This window comes from Chrysemys picta, chromosome 11, assembly GCF_011386835.1.
Source record: "Chrysemys picta bellii isolate R12L10 chromosome 11, ASM1138683v2, whole genome shotgun sequence".
NCBI lineage: Eukaryota > Metazoa > Chordata > Testudines > Emydidae > Chrysemys > Chrysemys picta.
Genome location: NC_088801.1, coordinates 11,832,736 through 11,854,667, shown reverse-complemented (window position 1 = coordinate 11,854,667; position 21,932 = coordinate 11,832,736). Strand labels below are relative to the sequence as shown.

The window sequence follows — 21,932 nt, the reverse complement described above, 5'->3', positions numbered from 1 at the left end:
TCATATCATTTTAACAGCATGACTACAATGAGCATTTTAAAAGTAATCCATGTCACTTAAAACAAGTTTTTAGACTAGCAGTAAACTTTCAGCCTTCATGGTGTCTAGAACACATTGTTTCTGTACTACTTAGTTCGGTTGGTCACATTTGCGGTTTACAGAAGTACAAGACATGTTTTGGATATGTATGGAAACAAATGAGTTAATACAAGGATTTCTAAAAAAAAAAAAAAAACTACATGTTTTATATTAGAATAAACAAAGTTATCCCTTAACTAGTGATATGATACATTGCAACTTAATTATTGTGACTAACAAGCATAAAGTTGCTCCTTGACTCTTGAAGATATTCTCTGATGTGGAATATTGGCTGATCATTAATAGTAGGCAAAACTTACCATAGGGAAACTGGGGTATTCTTTGATTGGATTATAGTATCAAGTTTCACCAGCAATTAACATCTACACTAACATAGCAAAGGAAAAACAATAACTTCTCAAACTATGTGGGCAGTTCAGATAAGGGGACAATCAATTCCTTACTTAAGATAAAGTAAGTGATCAAGCATTGAAATTTACAACCGGATGGTACTGCTTGGCTTCTACAGTAGTTTGTTGCTAAAAGCAGGGACCTAGAGTTTAGAGGTAGGGTGGGAGAAAGTTAGGCTGAAAATTGATGTGCTCCTGGCATCAAATAACGATGCCTCAATCTACAGTTAGTGCAAATAGCCTACCCCAGAACTCTCTTAAAAGAAGTACTAAAACAATATCCTTGTTCAGTAGTAATAAGCTACAATGGTGCAAATACTGCTTCCGTCCTGTTCCCTACCCATTAAGAAATGGACTCATCCATATCACAACCTGCTGAAAGTTGCAAATGGTGCAACTGTATATTTTGCTGAAAGAATATTTTCCACCAGATACCAGAAACCAAATGCAGATAAGACTTGCTTAGTTCCACAAATAATTAATGCAGTGACTTAATCAGCATGTTTATTACTGATACTATATTACTGGTTAATGTACAGTAATGGCCAGGATCACTTTCTTTTTTGAGGACTGGAGAAAACCAAATGCAATAACTATTTTCCTACTGCCTCCCTAGAGATCTGTCTTCTCAAAAATAAGTCAGTGGTGCAGTAAGTTTGTTGGCTAAAAGCCTCTTAGTAGGCTACATCAAACACCAGTGTTTGGTTGGATCAGTTTGAGTTTTCCAAGTGTCTCCTTAACTATTTCTAGTAGGACTTTCTGAAGACATTTTAGTCATCCTTATGGAGAGGGAGATCCTGAGGTGGCATGTGAGGTATAAGCCACATCAATATTGAAGTTTAGAACAATGAATCGTGTTGACTAACAGGTTTGACAGCAGCTTCACACATTGAGTGGAAGACAGCAATCTGCATTCACCCCTGACAACTGTCATGGTGGTTGTGTGTCCGTCCACATGGTGGGAAGATAGTGGAAAAATCAAGCTCTTTCTGTCTGAACTCTTATATTGTTCAAGTAGGTGTAAAAAACTCAAAACTCAGTCACTATTTTACATACATTCTGCAAAGCATAAGTGATTAGACACAGATTGCTAGTCTCTTTACAGCAGTTTGGACAGGGGCACTGACTAAGGTGTAAAGAAGGTAGTGAAGAATCAGGCCATGTACATTCATAGGTGGTGTAGAGCATCTTTTACATCTGAACTTAAATCTAGGACTTGTGCCTCGCTCAGAGATGGGGGATGGTGTGCTCTCTGTCTACATAAAACAGAAGGATAGTTCTAACCCTCATCTTTAGATTGCACATGGTGAAAAACAGATAATTTTGATAGGATTAGGGTGAGAGCTCACTAATCTCTGACTGTCCCTTTGACATGACATAATGTGAAAATTAGGGCTGTTTAATTGCAGTTAATTTGCAATTAACTCAAAATTAATTGTGCTTAATCAGTTTTAATCACACTTACTAGAATACCAATTGCAATTTATTATTTTTCTACATTTTCAAATATATTGATTTAAATTAAAACACTGAATACAGTGTACAGTGCTCACTTTATATAATTTTTATTACAAATATTTGCACAGTAAAAATGATAATTAATCTCATACAAGTACCATAGTACAGTTTCTTTATCATAGAAGATTAGGGTTAGAAGAGACCTCAGGAGGTCATCTAGTCCAAGCCCCTACTCAAAGCAGGTCCAACCCCAACTAAATCATCCCAGCCAGGGCTTTGTCAAGCCAGGCCTTAAAAACCTCTAAGGATAGAGATTCCACACCTCCCTAGGTAACCCATTCCAGTGCTTCACCACCCTCCTAGTAAAAAGCAACAGAGGGTCCTGTGGCACCTTTGAGACTAACAGAAGTACTGGGAGCATAAGCTTTCGTGGGTAAGAACCTCACTTCTTCAGATGCAAGACTTGCATCTGAAGAAGTGAGGTTCTTACCCACGAAAGCTTATGCTCCCAGTACTTCTGTTAGTCTCAAAGGTGCCACAGGACCCTCTTTTGATTTTTACAGATTCAGACTAACACGGCTACCCCTCTGATACTTGACATCCTCCTAGTGAAATAGTTTTTTCTAGTATCCAACCTAGCCCTCCCCCACTGCATCTTGAGACCATCCTCTTTGGAACCCCCCTTCAGGTAGTTGAACGTTGCTATCAAATCCCCCCTCACTCTTCTGCAGACTAAACAAGCCCAGTTCCCTCAGCCTCTCCTCATAAGTCATGTGCCCCAGCCCCCTAATCATTTTTGTTGTGCTCCGCTGGACTCTCTCCACTTTGTCTACATCCTTTCTGTAGGGAGGGGCTCAAAACTGGACACAATACTCCAGATGAGGCCTCACTGGTGCCGAATTCCCTCGATCTGCTGGCAGCGCTCCTACTAATGCAGCCCAATATGCCATTAGCCTTCTTAGCAACAAGGGCACCCTGTTGCCTCATATGTAGCTTCTCATCCACTGTAATCCCCAGGTCCTTTTTTGCAGAACTGCTGCTTAGCCAGTTGGTCCCCAGCTTGTAGCAGTGCATGGGATTCTTCTGTCCTGAGTAACTTGTCCTTGTTGAACCTCATCAAATTTCTTTTACCCAATCCTCCAATTTGTCTAGGTCATTCTGGACCCTATCCCTATCCTCCAGTGTATCTACCTCCCCCCACCTCACCCCCAGCTTAGTGTCATCCACAAAGTTGTTGAGGGTGCAGTCCATCCCATCATCCAGATCATTAATAAAGATGTTGAACAAAACCAGCCCCAGGACAGACCCCTGGGGCACTCTGCTTGATACTGGCTGCCAACTCGACATCAAGCTATTGCTCACGACCTGTTCAGCCCAATGATCTAGCTAGCTTTCTATCCACCTTATAGTCCATTCATCCAATCCATACTTTTTTATCTTGCTCGCAAGAATATGGTGGGAGACCATATCCAAAGCTTTGCTAAAGTCAAGGTATATCAGGTCCACTGCTTTCCCCATATCCATAGAGCCAGTTATCTCATCATAGAAGGCAATCAGGTTGGTCAGGCATTACTTGCTCTTGGTGAATCCATGTTGACTGTTCCTGATCACCTTCCTTTCCAAGTGCTTCAAAATGGTTTCCTTGAGGATCTGCTCCATGATTTTTCCAGGGACTGAAGTGAGGCTGACTAGTTGGTAGTTCCCTACATTCTCCTTCCGTTTTTTAAAGATGGACACAATATTTGCCTTTTTCCAATCATCTGGGACCTCCCCCACTCACCACCAGTTTTCAAAGATAATGGCCAATGGCTCTGCAATCACATCAGCCAACTCCCTCATCACCCTCAGCTGCATTAGATCTGGCCCCATGGACTTGTGCATGTCCAGCTTTTCTAAATAGTCCTTAACCTGTTCTTTCACACTGAGGGCTGGTCATCTCCTCTCCATACTGTGTTGCCCAGTGCAGCAGTCTGGGAGCTAACCTTGTTTGTGAAGACCAAGGCAAAAAAAACATTGAGTACTTCATCTTTTTCCACATCTGTCATGAGGTTGCCTCCCCCATTCATTAAGGGTCCCACACTTTCCCTGACCTCTTATCAGAGGAATAGCCGTGTTAGTCTGAATCTGTAAAAAGCAACAGAGGGTCCTCGGGCACCTTTAAGACTAACGGAAGTATTGGAGTATAAGCTTTCGTGGGTAGAAACCTCACTTCTTCAGATGCAAGAAGTGAGGTTTTTACCCACGAAAGCTTATGCTCCAATACTTCTGTTAGTCTTAAAGGTGCCACAGGACCCCCGACCTCTTAGTTGCTAACATTCCCGTAAAAACCCTTCATGTTACCCTTCACATCCCTTGCTAGCCACAACTCCCAATTGTGCTTTGGCCTTCCTGATTACACCCCTGCATGCTTGAGCAATATTTTTATACTGCTCCCTACGCATCTGTCCAAGTTTCTACTTTTTGTAAGCTCACCGAAGATTTCTCTGTTAAGCCAAGGTGATCACCTGCGATATTTGCTATTCTTTCTACACATCAGGGTGGTTTGTTCCTGTGCCCTCAATAAGGCTTCTTTAAAATACAGCCAGCTCTCCTGGACTCCTTCCCCCCTCATATTAGCCTCCCAGGGGATCCTGCCCCTCAGTTCTCTGAGGGAGTCAACATCTGCTTTTCTGAAGTCCAGGATCCATATTCTGCTGCTCTCCTTTCTCCCTTTTGTCAGGTGGTTGAAACATGAAGGGACATATGACTCTTTAGCGCATCTGGCACATAAATATCTTGCGATGTAGGCTACAACAATGCTATGCAAACACCTGTTCTCATTTTCAGGTGACATTGTAAACAAGAAGCGAGCAGCATTATCTCCTGCAAATGTAAAACTTGTTTCTCTGAGTGACTGGCTGAACAAGAAGCAGGACTGAGTGGACTTGTAGGCTCTGAAGTTTTACAGTGTTTTATTTTTGAGTGCAATTTTTTTGTACATAATTCTACCTTTGTAAGTTCAACTTTCATGATAAAGAGATTGCATTACCGTACTTGTATGACTAACTGAAAAATACTGTTTTTTACAGTACAAATATTTGTAATAAAAAAAAAGTGCATAGTGCTTACTTTATATTTGTGTTTTAGTTGAAGTCTATATTCTAAAATGTAGAAATCAAAATATTTAAATAAATCATTCTATTGCTTTTACACTGCAATTAATTTTTTTAATCGCTTGCCAGCCTTACTGAAAATTAAAGTTTACATAAAGGATGAGCACAGAATTGATCAGTTTGGTTCTTGTGCTCAAAGACGCCACACTGTGGTGCATTAAAAAAAAAAAATCCACTGCAAACAAATGGACCATGTAAGTACATTGTGGGCTGCTGCAGAGGCTGCATGGAAAAGTCTTCCGTACAGGTAAGCTGCCTACATAGGTAATGGAATAGGGTTCTGGGGCTCTCTCATCATGATTGCAGAAGGTTGTGTCCCTTTTCAATAAGCTTGCACAGCCACATGATTTCCATGCAGAAGTGATATCAACAAAGTTTATTTATAGGTATTTGCTTTCTTCCCTCCTCAGGAGCATAGAATAATGGGTGAAGCACTGGAGGGCCTCGTGCAAGGCAGATTAAGATCCTTTTAAGAAATAGTTCCTAGCTTCCTAGCACCTGCATTCTGCATTGTGTAATGAGGCTATGCTCAATTCCTTACTACTAGCTCTTGCTTATGTTAAGAAATGTCATAGGAATTATTTATTTGAGCTCCTTGCTTTAATAAGGCTGATATGGCTGCATTCTGTAGACCAAATGTAGAATATTAGAATGTTTGCAAATGTTGCATCAATGCCACAATTAAAAACATCACTCTGCTTGTGTTATCTCCCTTCCCTGCTTAAGTAAGCTCTTCACAACACGAAGTGTCAGTATGATTAGGTCCTGATCTCTAGTAGGGGCTCAAGGCATTACTCTGTCTTTTCAAAAGGTGTGTCTAGTTTTCTAGGAGCTGGTATGTGTCCTGTCTATTGCTGCTCTCTCACCTGACTACAGAATAGTAGTTTTGGAAGGCATTCTTTTCTAGGTACGATTTAGACAAGGGAGTGATAGTCCCTACATTGGGGGGGGGGGGGGGGGGGGAGGCAAAAGTGAGATTAACAGTCAAAATTCACACCAGTTTCAACTTTGAAGAGTTATTCTGTAAGATTATGAAAAGGCACATTCCACAACTGAGATATTTTCTAGGTTATGCTACATAGCAGTTTTATAGAGATTTGATTATTTAAGTTATTACAACAGATTGGTAATTAAGGCATGAGAGGGCAGAAAGTGACTAGGAGATGCCAATTGGCATTCCCACTTAAGAGAAATGAAGTTAGACTAAATAGTGACTTCAGTGAATCAGAATGCTTTTAAGACTTGGCCTGGCCTTCTTATTCCTCCAAGACATTGTTCATACTCAGATTTCAAAGTAAGGCGGATGGCAGAAGAGCAAGCACAAGAAATTCTATTTACAAGCAATTTAACTGTGCACTTCATAAGCAAAGTGGTATGGGAAGTTTGGGAACTGTTGAATATAAAACAAAATGTAGCATTTTCCTCCTACTGACTTACTAGAGTGTAATATATATATATATATATCACACACACACACACACACACACACCCTCCAATATGCCAGGTTTTATAAAGGTTGAATGGGTCAATACATTTTTGCAAAATGTATGGTTGGAAAGTGAATTTCCTCAAAAAATGTCTTGTTAACACTTTGCAAACAGGTGATAAAACATGCTGCAATTCACTGGCTGGAGGTTTCTAGAGTGTCATTGTTAACAGTTTTAGATAGTATTTACTTACAGTATCCTTTTATTTTGCCCATAGAAGGTAGACTAATCAATTTGATATCCCAATTCCCTAAGGTAGATGTAGCATTTTTGAAGGGAGACAATGGTACCTGTGGATTGCAGAGAGAAGCTCCTATGGCTGAGCTGTGAAAGTGTCTCCCCCTCACTTTGAGGGCACCACTGTTCATTGTTATATGCAGCGGAGGAGAGTTGACTATGGGATATAGTAGTATTAGACAAATCACATGCAGTTAAATTTAATTCCCTCCTTCACATGCATTAGTACATGGCAAGACTATCACTGCAGCAATCCTCAGGGAAAGGGTTTGGTTTGGTTTGTGTGTGCATGTGTGTGCGCAAAAAAGCATGCACAGGCCTCCTAACACCAAATCAACAAAAAAATTCTTTCCTTACAGTCTGTTTTGGACTTCTACTGTTTTATAAAGAAGTTGTGGACAGCTAGTATAACTTGAGTAACAGAAATTGAAATAGCCCTCAGTTAGGCATGTCTTTTACCCGTATGTGCTATAATACCAACAAGTTTTTCCTGAACAAGACAGGTAATTTTCCACCCTGTCACTCTAATTTTGTAAAGGCAATTGAACTTTGAGCTTCTACAGTTGATACCTACCACCTCCTACCATGAAAGCTAGCACTGCAACAGATATCCATGGCATCTCATGAGACAGGTAATTCTTTTAATTGTTCAATTTTAATTTATTCAGCATAGCTTTTTAAGCATAGTAGGATCAAAAGCTGCAAGTAAGGAAACTCATAAAATTAATATATTAAGTTGCACAATCATTCTGAAGACTCACAAGTTCACATAATCTTCATTAAGTAGTCTCAGTAGCATGTAGCTAAATAAGATCCCAAGTAACTGAGGAGGGAGAAGGGAAAAAAAAATTAAGCTTAACCTTCTTAGTGTTTAAAAGTAGTTTTTAAACAGTTTACCCATACATTTTAATGGATCCTTTGTTAGGAAAATACCATCTTACTGCAGACAGGATCCACTAATACTACTTGAGCTAAAAATCCTTTTTTGCCATAGCACTGATGCTTAGAACATTTGTGCAGATTTAACATAGCATCATAGAAGATTAGGGTTGGAAAAAGACCCCAGGAGGTCATCTAGTCCAACCCCCTGCTCAAAACAGGGACAACACCAGCTAAATCAAAGTTGTCTAGTGCATGCTGTCTAGTGCACTGCTGCTCTTCACACGTTAGTCAAAATATGACCAGTGCTTTCTCAGTCCATAATCACAAAGCAAGGGTGTAGTGGACCAAGTTTAAGAGAGTTGCTTCTTTCACAGGGTTAAATCATTTACTATCCAGTAATTTACATATTAATTTAATTATCAGAGGGGTAGCCGTGTTAGTCTGAATCTGTAAAAAGCAACAGAGGGTCCTGTGGCACCTTTGAGACTAACAGAAGTATTGGGAGCATAAGCTTTCGTGGGTAAGAACCTCACTTCTTAGCAGTTTCTCCTCCCTTGGTGTTCACACCTCAACTGCTAGCAGAGCACCTCACCCTCCCTGATTGAACTAACCTCGTTATCTCCACACTGATTTATACCTGCCTCTGGAGATTTCCATTACTTGCATCTGAAGAAGTGAGGTTCTTACCCACGAAAGAACCTCACTTCTTCAGATGCAAGTAATGGAAATCTCCAGAGGCAGGTATAAATCAGTGTGGAGATAACGAGGTTAGTTCAATCAGGGAGGGTGAGGTGCTCTGCTAGCAGTTGAGGTGTGAACACCAAGGGAGGAGAAACTGCTAAGAAGTGAGGTTCTTACCCACGAAAGCTTATGCTCCCAATACTTCTGTTAGTCTCAAAGGTGCCACAGGACCCTCTGTTGCTTTATGCTAATTTAAATCCATTTAGTTTATTCCACTTCAGTATTTCAGATATTGAACCTTGTACTTCTTCCCATGTTTCATTTGCATGAGGACCACCACCTGCAGTTTGAACACAAGACAGGCACTACACAATGTTTACCTGTGCAAATCCAACACTTATGCAAACCCCTCCAATAAGAGCAATATGTTCTTCAGTCCACTTCTTCAGCTTTTGAATGCATCCCTGGGGGGGGGGGAGGGGGGAGAGAAAAATGTTTGCTAATTACTGCATCTGGCACGTACATTGGAATCCAGTACTATAAAAGAGTAGAAAGTGAACTGCATATAAATATGGTACCCCTTTTTGAAAGATCTATTACAATGGGTACAGCAGCCAAATAGTACCATCCATAAGAGATAACCCAAACTTTGTTGCAATTGTAGCTGATCAAGTTTTGTTAATGATATTTATCAAAGAAAAGCTGGCTTGCAAGAGACAAAAATTAAACACAGTAATTAATAAGGCTGCAATTTCAAACATATAAATTCTTATGGCTGAGAATGTACTACTGTTCAAGGAACTACATAATGGTTAAGGTGAGAATTATTGCATAGTTAGAAAAGAAAGACTCAAAGCTAGGGGGTGGAGTGGGGAAGAAAAAAAAAAAAAAAAAAAAAAAAAAAAAAGAGTCAGAGGGTGATCTCTGCGGTGCTTAAGGTCCTACAGCCAAAAGCCCATGTTTGGATTAGCAAAACAGAAGCAGTAGCATGAACAGACATGCAAGATGGGTGGACTCTAAGCACAGGGCAAATGCCAAAGTACAAACAATGGGTAGCAAAAGAACTTCAGGCATAGGAGGAGGAATAGGGATTTTGAGAGACTGGTGGCCCCTACTGAAAATAGTTTTTCCATAACTATGCGTTTCCTTCCACCATGCAGTTTTTATAACTACCTAGTCAAAGAGATAGTGGAGAAGACAAGGTGAAGCCAAATTAGAAAAGGTCCAACTGACTCAGTTAAGGGTAGCTTTAATTATAGGTAGTTCACCAGTACATTCAAGCATTACAGTAGGCAGAACCAAATGCCATTGCAATCCAGCAAAGCTTTCCAAGCCCACTCGGCACACAAGTGATTTTGCTGATTGTTCTCTGTTAGCTGCTTCAAATCACATCATGCTGGCTTTATGGTGGTTAAGTCCCTTAGTGGCTATTAGCCAGGATGGGTAAGGAATGGTGGCCCTAGCCTCTGTTTGTCAGAGAGAGATCACTTGATCATTGCCTGTTGGTCCACTCCCTCTGGGGCCCCTGGCATTGGCCACTGTCGGTAGACAGGATACTGGGCTAGATGGACCTTTGGTCTGACCCGGTACGGCCGTTCTTATGTTCCTCCATGCATATTTCAGCCTTCTAAGATAGGCTAGTGCTGAAAAGTGAGGGATATATTTGGTGTGAAGAATTTCTTTGGCTAGATTTAGAAATTCTGATGGTCAGTTTAGTTGTGAAGCAAGATACTATACCTCCCCTATAGAAGGCTGGATGAGGGGAGCAAATGAGCATCAGTCATTTCACTGATAACATGGATCCCTCAACCTCTAATAAGGTTACTTGAGCAATTCTGTCTGAACTTAACAGGAACAGAAAGCCTAAATGTTATTTTTATTCTACTTTTATCATATTGGTACTAAGAGAACAAATGTTATCGTGTCGCCTTTTTAGACAAGTTCACCTCTTGCACTTTCAGCCATGGATATATACTTCTGGACCTTTCTCGCTTTAAAGAAGGGGGAAGACTGTTCCGTGCTTAGGGTGCTAGATTGGGACTTGGGAGGTCTGGATTCAATTCCCTGGCCCCTGCCACAGCTTTCCTGTGTGGTCTTGAGCTCAGTGGTTTGAGCATTGGCCTGCTAAACCCAGGGTTGTGAGTTCAATCCTTGAGGGGGCCACTTAGGGATCTGGGGCAAAATCAGTACTTGGTCCTGCTAGTGAAGGCAGGGAGCTGGACTCAATGACCTTTCAGGGTCCCTTCTAATTCTATGAGACAGGTATATCCCCATATATTTTTGTTAAAGTTACTTTCTCTGTGCTGCAGTCTTCCCCCCCCCCCCCCTCCAAATCTGTTAAATGGAGATAGTGGTAATTTCCTACTTCACAGAAGTGAACAGAAGATAACTATATTAAGATTGAGAGGTACTACAGTAATGAGGGTAATACAGATGCCTTAGACAGGTTTGTTCTAAAAGAATGCTTACCGGTTCTTCTGAAACAGCCAGCTGCATTATAGACAGAGGTTGTAGGCCATAGTTTTAGTAATTTAAAGTCTCCCCAATGAAGGCTACAGGAGCACTCTGACAGGTTGGCATCACATGCTACCTAGTAAGAGAATTGGTTGCTAGAGCTTAGGAGTAGTTAAGATACCTGTTGGTTAATGTTAGCAGCATCGTTGCTTAGATTCATGCCACAACTTTTCGTTATAATCTTGCAGCAGCTATTTGGAACAGCTGAATTGAGAGATCCAAATGTAGTATTGAACCAGTCAGTGTAATTCTGAGCACCACAGCATTGGAACTGAAACGAACAACAGTTTAAATAAGTGAAATAGTGGAATTTTAAGCAAAAATATTTCTTCTACAGTGATTTTTGTAGCACCCAGAGCCCAAAGCAGAGCTCTCTTAGGAGGACTCCCAAAGCTGTTCCGATTATTACAATAGCAGCAGACAGTCCTAGGATGCCAAGTTACCTTCCAGCTGATCCATGTAAGTGGCCTGCTTCCCAGTTCTAGCACACATAGACCTGGTCACGTTGTTAAGTGAGACTTATTCAAAGAGTTTGTTAGAAGCCATTGCTTGCCTCCTCTTTGAGTTTTTAGCTTTGTGGAATGCCCTTTTTATGCCTGGTTGAATTATTCATTGCAAAATAACCTAACAAATTTTAGCATGTTTCTTTTGACTAGATCTTCATTTAGAGAGCTCTATAGGTTATTGCAGTTATAATTGATCATCATTCATGAGAGAGTTCAGATTCTTGCCAACATGAGGCAAAGATGTTAGATTTCATATGCTATTGGTCTGAACACACATTAGTTCAGTTTGTTAAACCTCAAGCCTAGGCTTGTTTTCTAACCCTTCTGGAGGAAGCAAGGTTAAGAGTGCCTCTAGCCTGCAAGTCTAATTTTGGTTAAAGAAGAATAGACATGTTCTAGATATGAAGAGCATTCTTTTTAATTATGATTTCAGTTAGTCAAGTCATTTTGCTTTGTGATCTCCTGGGGGAAAAGAACTCTCCTACCTCATTCTTTTATTACAGCTTGATTACACATTTCTAATGCAGTTGTACCAGCCCCAAGAAGCTGAATAAAACAAGTAGGATCACTTCATAGTTTGAGCAGAAGCAGATTCTATACTTAAATTTCAGTAACAGACTAACCAAAGCAAGATATAGGTCTCTTATGAAGGGGATAAGCAGAGCAAATTTTTGGAGTTTAGGTTAAGAGAAAGATGGAGACCTCCTCAAAAGTGACAGACTCCATTTTTATGTGCCCTCAAAGGAATACAATACAAACTGAGTTATAGTGAATTCCTCTATTCATTGTAGCATAGGAGAGATCACTTACATTCTCCTGTAGGTGGTCTACTCCTTTGGTTACTTGGGATTCTCTGTTATATTTGTCAAGAGTCTTCAGGAAGCTTCTCAATAGGTTATCATGCAGCTGTAAGTAAAGTAGAATTGGTTATGTATGCATACAGAGGATATGTAATGGTGGACTAGTTCCTGCACACTGCATTCTCCTCCAGAGAATCATGGAAGTACTGGACCCACATAGGGTGCTATTTCTGGCAATGTGTTTTCACCACAAAAATAGCAACATTAACTAGAAGGGGTATTAAAGAATAAGTGATCTTTGAAAACTCACTAGGAGACCTTGTATCAAACACAATATTTGCATTTGGAACCTTTCACATTCAAATTTCAAGAACAGACATTAAATTGAACTATTAATGCAGAGACAGGGATGTCTAGCTGTTAGCCATATTTAAGTGCAAGTCCCAAGCCAAAAAAAATAACTTATTTAATAAATTTCTCCAGTGTGTGTGTGTGTGTGCGCGCACACACACACACACCCCTACCCCTAAATGCTTGTTATTGCTCTACACAAGACATTAGTGATGGCAGAGACCATTATATGCATTTTGGACCATTATGTAGCACAGATTCAATTTCTGCTAGTAGTGAGGCCTTCTGTGGACTAGTCTCTTTGTACCCCATTCTCAGCAGTTGGTTCATTGAGCACCTCCAAGCTCTGGTTCAGAGATGCTATTGAGCATTGTCGTTTCCCTAACTAGGACAATTCTTAAGCTACTGGAAGAATAGTAGCCATCAGTATTACAGTTAACATTATGTGGTTTATGCAGTTTGAAAACATTTCCAGCCAGATTTAGATATGGGAGCATTGTTCCTTTTAAGGCTTCTGGTTTTGCTCAAGCCCGTAATGAGTTCTGGCAACTTGACTGCTGCACTAATACAGCCAAAATATATATTTTTTCATACTGCCTTCTCCCAGATTCTATTTTGCATTTAGAAATAGCAGTGGTGATTTTGGACTTACAATTATGATGTTAAACTAAGTGTAAAAAATTTTTTGGCAGAAGATGCGACCTTTACCATTAGTTTCAGATTATCAATATAACTCTAGGGAATACCAATTCTAGTTAATACTGGAGATCAGATGTTAAGATCACCCTCACTTCCACCCATAAGGAAAACCTAGTTGAGTTTTTAGGAAAGAATTAGAATTCTGCCAATATAGACATATACGAAGCAATAATTCTATTTCTACACCTTTGCATTTGCTCATCTCCCTCCTGCCCCACTCAGTAAAGAGCCAACTGCATGCTATAGTCATAGTATTTGGTTACCTTGAGTACCAGTGCTCCCTTTGACCTCCCTTTAGAGAGAGGTTTTTCGTCAAGCTGTTTTATAGCTTCCAATGGGCCAAGGCGTGAAGTTCTAGGTGTACCCATCTCCACTCTCCCACCTGCAACCTATGCGAACACCAATTACTGGCAGTCTAGCATGCTGCCACCCAACCCAACTAGGTTTTCAGGCCAATTTTAACTATGAAGCTTTGTCGGAGAAATCTGTGGAGCTGTCCTGCAAGTTATTATGCTAATTCTTTGAGTCCCTACTTCCCTGGTAGCAATGGTGGCTACTGGTTCAGAAGCATCAACCTCATATGCAAAGCTTTCATGTAGATACTTCAGCACGTGGTTATATTTTAAAAGAGAGACTTGTGGTTCCATAGGTTGCTGCTCCATCTCCAACGGAGCAAATCTGCTCAGTTGACAGTCCATCTGCCCCAATAAAATGCAACCTAGAATCCAGAAGTGTAGCTGTGATTTCATGGATCTCTAGTAACAGATATTCTACACTTGGAATTAAACTATAGTAATGTTGCTGTATGGAGTAAAATTCAGTGCTAACAAGTAGAGTCACTCAACTGAGCAAGTTACTTAGAGTTTTGTTGAGCAATTAGTGTGGCTTTTTATAGAGGAACTTCTTAACCATAAATACACTTTAAGCAAAGAAATGTGTGATGCCAGCGAGGGTTCCTGGAAAGAACCTTGTACTTGAAACCTCTCACATTAAGAAAGCATGGCATTTATTATCACTACACATACTTTAAGTTTCCACACACCTACCTTCCCTCTGTAAGCATAGGCAGAGATGCCAACTAGGATTTCAATCAAGAAGATAATCAGCAGCATGCCTGTGAACTAACAACAGTAATTTCAGGTAACATTCATCTTCCCACAATGCACAGTTAGTGCACTCTTGTTTTAGATTAAGCCAACCAAACACATCACTAGTCAGTGTTACATATACTATATCAAGAGGCACTGGCACCTTTACTTTGGTTTTATTTTTCCTCACATCGTCCCATAGTTCAATTTTAAATGTATATAAAAATTGGAAGATCTGCCATGGGAAATGTAAGCCTAAGGGGCCAGTACACTGTGCATCCATTATGGCCAAGTCACTTCTGGCAGTAATAGATGATGACAAAAAAATAAGATGCAAGTCAGTCAGTCACAGTCACGAGTAGCCAGGTTGAGGGTGCTTGAACACATGCAGAAAGATTGTGTCAGCCCAGAATTGTTAAGAGCTGCTATAGTTAGTGCAACTCAGCAAATATTCTGGGGAGTGTGTAATTGTCTACAGTCAGATTTCTGTCTCAACTGCAATTAAGTTTTGTGGGATATGACAGGCAATATTTTAAGTTACTAGGTGGCCTTAGAGGACTGCACTGTATGTGTTCAGCCTTCACTAAAAAGGAGAAGGACCAAGCCCAATATGAAGAAAATAGGGTAAAGAATATTTAGGTAGGATAGATGTATTCAACTTGGCAGGGCTTCACCCAAGGATACTTAAGGAACTAGCTAAAGCAATCTCAGAACCATTAGCGATTATCTTTGACAATGTATTGAGGATGGGTGAGGTCTCAGAGGACTGGAGAAGGAGAAACATAGTACCTATCTTTAAAAAGGGGAACAGAGAGGACTTGGGGAATTAGACTAGTCAGACTAACTTCCATATCTAGAAAGATACCGGAACAAGTTATTAAAACACAAAAAATTGTGAGCACCTAGAGGATAGTAGAATTGTAGAGGAAAAGCCAACAGGGATTTTTCAAAAACAAATCATGCCAAACTGGCCTAATTTCCTTCTTTGACAGGGTTACTGGCCTAATGGTTAGGGGAAAGCTGTAGATTGGATTTATCTGGATTTTAATAAAGCTTTTGACAGAGTCCCACATGACACTCCTAAGAAAACTAGGGAAATATGGTCCAAATGAGATGACTATAAGGTGAGTGAACAACTAGTTGAAAAGCCATACTCAGTAGTTATCAATGGTTGTCTGTCAGATTAGAAGGACGGATCAAGTGGAGTCCCATTCTGGGTCCAGTACTGTTTAATATTTTCATTAATGACTGATAATGGAGTGGAGAGTATGCTGAAGATTTGCAGAGGACACCAAGTTTGAGGAGGCAGGGGTAAGCACTTTGGAGGACAGGATTAGAATTCAAAGTGACCTTGACAATTTGGAGAATCAATATATAGTCAAGTGCAAAGTACAACACTTAGGAAGGAGAAAACAAACAGCACAACCACAAAATGGGGAATAATTAGCTAGGCAAGAGTACTGCAGAAAAGGATCTGGTCATTACGGAATTCAAGTGAACAAGTGATATGCAATTGCAAAAAAGGCTAATATTCTGGACTGTATTAACAGGAGTGTCATAAGACAGACGTTGGAGGTTATTGTTCTGCTCTACTTGGCACCAGTAAGGCCTCAACTGGAGTACTGTGTCCAGTTTTGGGCACCATGCTTTAAGATAGATGTGAACAAATTGGAGAGTCCAGAGGAGAGCAACAAAAATGATAAAAGGTTTTGAAAAACTGACCTATGAGGAAAGGTGAAATAAAACTGGGCACGTTTTGTCTTGAGAAAAGGAGACCAAGCATGGACCTTATAACAGCTCTTAATATATTTGAAAACTTATCCAAAGGACTGTGTTCAATTGTTCTCCATGTCCACTGAAGTAGTAGGACAAGTAGTAATGGGCATAATCTGTGGCAAGAGAGATTTACCTTAGATATTAGGGAAAACCTTTCTAACTGTACAGGTAGTTAAGTTCTGGAATAGGCTGCCAAGGGAGGTTGTGGAATCCCCATCAGAGGAGGTTTTTCAAAACAGGTTAGGCAAACATTTGTCAGGGATGGTCTAGGTATGCTTGGTCCTGCCTGGGGGAAGAGGAGGAAGAGCACAGGGGAGGGAAAGTAGGTGGACCAAATGACCTTCCAAGATCCCGTCCAGTCTTCTATTTCTATGGTTTCATGGCAACTTGCACCCTCAAAGGATCCTAAACACATCAGAAGTTGAGCTATTCTGAAGGTGATGGGAGTTTGCTTGAATCAAGGCCTCAAGATTTGGCCCTCTATCACTTAATCTACTGTACTGACACGCAGCCATCGCTAAGACAAGGACAGCTGTGTGCTCTTAAAACACTACAGATGACATTTTCAGCAACTGTCAGTGCTGTCCTAATTCTGCTCCCATTGAAGTTAATTCTGGGCACCTTTCAAAGTGCTATTTTACATGGTTCTTTGTGAAGGCTGTTGCAGCCAAGTGCAAGTGCAGTGGAAATTTAGACAGAATACAGTTGCTGTTGGGATTTGGCCACATCTTCCAAGAGACACTAATAGCGTTCACTTAAATGCAGATACACAAGACAGCAGGAGAAGCCACATTAAGCTAACTAGGAAAGACATTATTTTGCCATCAGGCATGTCTCCTGGGCTGCTTTGTGAATCCAATTAGTCTCACTTAACCCACTCTCATACTTAGGTTCCTGTTGTGGCACTGAGACAGAAAAGCAACAAGTTTACCCATCTGTGAAGTGGTGACCGAACTAGATCTAATTCAGAGAGGTGCTGTAAGACTCAAACTTTTGCAGAGACTAGAAGATGGTCTGGTCAAATCAGTCACTGCCCTAGAGATTGGCAGAGGAAGCCTATCTTTTGAAGTAGTTGCATTAATAGAGTGTAAGGAGGTAAGTTTCTTGGGTCAGGAGGATTAAGGTTGATCTCATGCTAGTATGTCTTAACCTGAATGTGTAGTAAATGTATTAGTTACATATTTGGATGGTTATGGTTTTGTAGATTTTTAGTTTTTAGAATAGTTACTCTAACAGGTCACTGAAGATTTTGGTTGTTCCCACTCACTTCTGTCAGAGAATGGTAATTAAATGAAATAATTAATGCATTCCTATACTCTCTCATGGCTGATCAAATCTGGTGATGCTTGCACTACAGTATAGTCTGCCATAATAGCAGATAACATCTAAAATACCAGGTATTTTTTGGAGGAATTATATGAGTCTGGGTTTTATTCTTGTGGCTTTATGCATGTAAGTGTTACAACCTCTCCCTTTCCTTCCTGCCTTACAAATATCCCCAGTAGGAGGGGTTCTGTTTCCTGCTTAATTCCAAAGTCTCCTTTGCAGCCAGCCAATTTATAATTCTTATTGGAGTAAGATGCTACTTTGGTTACCCATTGGCGTGGTCAGATATTTAGAACATAGTAGTTTGCTAACAAACTAGCCACAGGCGTCTAGATGCCATTATCTGCTATAGAGTCCAAGGACACATAGTTCCATGCCACATTTCCCAGAGAATGCTCATTTAAAATAAAATAATAATATAGTAAAATTAAAAAAAAACCACACGAACAAACACTGATTTCCTTCAGATTAAGTGAAGTTTGAGTATTTACGGCCCAAACCCACAAAGGCTCTGCATCTCTCCTCCTAGCGTCAGGACCTATATATGCTGGCCAGGTCATCCAGTTGTTACAGTGCTTAGTACTTAAGACACACTGTTCAAGAAAAATTTAAGATACATGTAATACTAGTTACATGAAAACTTTGTAACAGCTATAAGTTACATAGCTGATATTTGGCTTTTTCCAAAACAAGAAGGTTTATTTCAGAAGCTGATTTGGCTACAGCTATAGGTCTGCTACTTCTATTGATTTGGGGGACTTCGAAAGTCCTGTCTTCTAAGACATGTTCTCAACTCCTGGTGGCATTAGTGGCAGGGCCGGCGCAACCCATTAGGTGACCTAGGCGGTCGCCTAGGGTGCTACAATTTGGGGGGCAGCGACCACGGCGGTATTTCAGCCTAGCGCGGCAGAAAAGCTGGCGGCGCTCCTGATTAGTGGAAAGAGAGACCCTAGAACAGGCAGGAAAGGAGCTGTAGGATGGTAAACCCAGTTTGCAGAGAGTGAGCAAGGAGGAAAGAGGTAACCTAGTACTTTTCATATTTGTAATGGACAACAGGATTTTTTAACTACGAAAGTAGCCCTTGAAATAAATGGGCAACATCTGTACAGATCACTGTGTGTGTTGTTCAGTTGTTTGTGACTGTCAGATTGTTTTGCACATTGGTTTCAATGGAAAGTTGTGCTACAGGAACAATGGCAAAAAGATGTCTGCAGCATCTGAATCAACACAGAGCATGGGAAAAAAAAGCTTCCCCACATAAGAGGATTTAACTCAAGTATGCTGAAGCTTTGCCTAAATATGGATTTGGGATTTAAGTGCCTGGTAGACACAGATCCCACTGAAGTTAACAGGAGAGGCACATGCTCAGCAATTTTGAAAAAAAAAAAAATCAAGTTTTTCATTTAGTGCCGGAAATTAGACTGCTCAAGTCATTTTAAGTGCTCACATTTGAAAGGTTTGGCTACAGCCTTTTAGAAGCTAACTTTTTGCCATTATCCCATCCCACTAAAGTAATTGCACTCAGATCAGAGACTGGAGTATTAGTTTTATATATAAAACTCAGAATCTGGGTAGCCCTGCAATTGGAATGAGGGATATACATGTTTGTTCTCCAATAATTAGCCCTTTCACACTCATAAGCACTGGCAATTCAGTTCCCAAACATGTTACATTGGAGATGAAAGCTTGTTTCACTTTACCCCATAGTACAACCTTACTCTACAGAGATTTGTAAACCAACATCAGATGCATCAGTGTTAGAAGGCAGGTGTGGACAGTGCAGAAGTTAGTATGTGGGGTTCAGCAAGGCACCCTCAACATATAGCCATTGCTGCCACCACCCTTATTGCTTAAGGAAGATTTCTTTAACCTCTAAAATTTACACTCTAGAGCTCACATAGACAAGACATCAAGCTAGAGATTGTTTACCACTTTGATCATCGTATGATTGGATTTCAGTATGGCAATTGCACCAAAGGCTGAGACGGAGACGATCACACCACCAACAATGGTGATAATCACAGGGACACCAGATGAGGCTTCATTCACTACCGCGAAAGAGTCATGGAGTTTCATCTGGACAGAGACTCCTATGCACAGGAGCATAACCCCAGAAACCTGGAAGGGGTAGGGGGAGAGAGCAGGTATCATTAAAGTATGTCAGATAGGAACAATCTGAGTGATCAAAGATCCTTTATCAAGATGTAGCTCCTAATAGCCATCAGCCCACTGAAGAGACTAGAATATAAGAATCCTCTTTGAAGAGATTTTACTTGTTGCTATCTCATATTTAGCACAATGGAACATCATGCTATTTGTTCAAGGCAATAGTACAGCTGGAAACTACAGTGACAATTACACCCATCTCCAAGCATACCATAATAGCAAGTTGAGTCTTCCATGGACTTCGGAGGGTGGGGGAGGAAAAGACAGGGCATCCAAGTCTACTTCTGGCTAGGTCTGTCTACACCTTCAACGTAGAGTCAACTCCTCTTGACTACCCTAGCTTGAGTGAGAGCAGCCAAACTGCGAAAACACCTGAGCTGCATTGCTGTTGTGTTAGCAGCTGATGAGTTGGGTTAACTCCAGCTGTAGCCTGTACTGTTTCTGGGGCTAGCTAATTCAATTTAAGCCACCATCATCACACTCAAGGATTCTTGTGGGGGGATGGGCTTGTATTGGGGCAACACTCAAGTTAACTCTACAGTGAAGACATTCCATTGCCTCTCTCAAGTATATGGGAATGGACAGAACAAGACTTGTTGTGAGATGACTCTAAGTAGTGTGACCAGATAACAACTGTGAAATAATGGGACAGGAGCTGAGGGGGTAATAGGCACCTATATATATATATATATATATATATATATATATATATATATAAATATATAAAAGAGAGTCCCAAAAACTGGGACTTTCTATTTAAAAAGAGGACATCTGGTCACCCTCTCTCTAAGCAAAATTGGTAGAGTCAGCAGTGGTTACTGACAAAGTGAGCTGCCACAAGAGTTGGACTTTTGACATCAGTTGTTCTAAAGTAGTGAGTAACTCCCATCTCCCCCATTTTAGTTAAAGGAGGGAAGGAGTGTAGGTTAGGAAAGGGATAGGGAAATGGCTCCTATTATATACAGGATCCCTCCAACCAAGAAAGAAACACTTGTAAACAGATCTGGGAGGGAGTCCCTTACAGTCTAAGAGGGGGAAAGAGAGAACAAGACTTAAGAATATCTACACTTGACACACACAATAGCTGATTAGGTTCTCCTTTCTCAGCATAAAACCAGACTTGTATCTAACAAAGATTTCTATTTAAAAAAAATAATTAGGTTTATATGTAAGGCTATGGTAACATAGTATCTTTCTTTATACTTGTCAGAAAACCTCCTCCAGAATGTTGCTGTTTAAAGTTCGTGTGTGATTAACTGCTTTCTCTGTAGAGAGATTAGTTTTTCACATTAATAACTAGTTAGTTACACAAACCAAAACAAGACTTCCAAATACTGTTTGCCAGTCAAACTCAACTCTTGGGAAATAAGCAGGTCAAGCTTTAATATGCAGTTTAAAATAAATCAGCTTCATTTTCCACCAGGCCTCGTAAAGGAAAAAAGTGCCTTCCTAGTAGTCTTGAATCCTCTTAAAATCAGGTTAAGAGTTGATACAACTTGTGGAAGCCAGTCATTTACCAACAAACTGCTGGAGGATAAAAAACCTAGAAGAATTATCCTAGACAAGCATTAATTAAAAACAACCAACCAACCAACCCAGCATATCACATCACCTACAACATATCTTACAACAGACACTAGTTTATATATATATATATATATATATATCTTTGCTAGAGTGAATCACCCTAATGCTATAGCATCACTATTATAAAAATATAGTACTTTGTATCATTACTATATATACACACACTAAGAGAAATTGAAACATACATACATCCACAAACACAGAGTTACATAGCACTATACTTACCCAATACAATAATAAAAACAAACAACAAAAACAACCCACACAACAACAAAAACCCAACAAATGACTACATAGTATTAGAAAAGCCATTAAGACTTGATTAGCATTTCCTATTACACATTTCAAAATTAATCTCTAGTCATATGATACATGTTAACATTCATCTAGGAGTTATAGATCATTATCAAACTAAAAGGTATACATAAACAGTTATATTTTTCATTGAATTCATTAGTGTGATAAATATAATTTTTCAGATGACAAGAAGTTTTTTAAAAAAGTTAATTAAGATCCAAACAGGATTAAACAAGAGATAAGTCAAAAGATAGTAAAAATCTTACCCAATAAAACAAATCAATAAAATATAAGAAAACTTTAATTAATATTAGCTTATTGCTAGAATCTATCTTCCTCATCTTGCCAGCTAACCACTAGACGATTCCTACTAGAGAAAGAAATAATGTTTCTGATATGGGTTTGTAATTGCCACCCTTGTCAGCAATTTAAATCTA

At 40.0% G+C, this 21,932-nt stretch overlaps 1 protein-coding gene across 2 annotated transcripts; it reads right to left on the bottom strand.

Annotated features, from left to right (window-relative positions):
- Positions 1-4,959: 4,959 nt before the first annotated feature.
- Positions 4,960-21,903, bottom strand: LOC101948326 (tetraspanin-7-like). Of its 2 annotated transcripts, none has more exons than XM_065561517.1 (7): positions 19,823-19,982; positions 19,375-19,563; positions 14,302-14,376; positions 12,216-12,311; positions 11,021-11,170; positions 8,766-8,849; positions 4,960-7,645 (listed from the first exon to the last, which is right to left on the bottom strand). In XM_065561517.1, exons 1-7 carry the CDS (start codon positions 19,823-19,825, stop codon positions 7,580-7,582), a joined length of 663 nt encoding a protein of 220 aa, XP_065417589.1. In that variant the 5' UTR covers positions 19,826-19,982; the 3' UTR covers positions 4,960-7,579. The 2 variants fall into 2 exon arrangements, with proteins under 2 accessions (XP_065417589.1, XP_005279954.2); XM_005279897.2 differs by lacking the exon at positions 19,823-19,982 and adding an exon at positions 21,762-21,903 and having other exon boundaries at positions 4,966-7,645.
- Between the last annotated feature and the right edge of the window lie 29 nt (positions 21,904-21,932).

Bases quoted from the DNA above. Each gene is read 5' to 3' on its own strand.
- LOC101948326 (XM_005279897.2), bottom strand. From the start codon at position 21,836: ATGAGGAAGATAGATTCTAGCAATAAGCTAATATTAATTAAAGTTTTC. The intron at 19,564-21,761 runs GTAAGATTTTTA...TACCCCTTCCAG, and splicing joins TTATTGATTTGTTTTATTGG to GTTTCTGGGGTTATGCTCCT. The intron at 7,646-8,765 runs GTAAACATTGTG...CTCCCTCCTCAG, and splicing joins TAAGTGTTGGATTTGCACAG to TTACTTGGGATCTTATTTAG.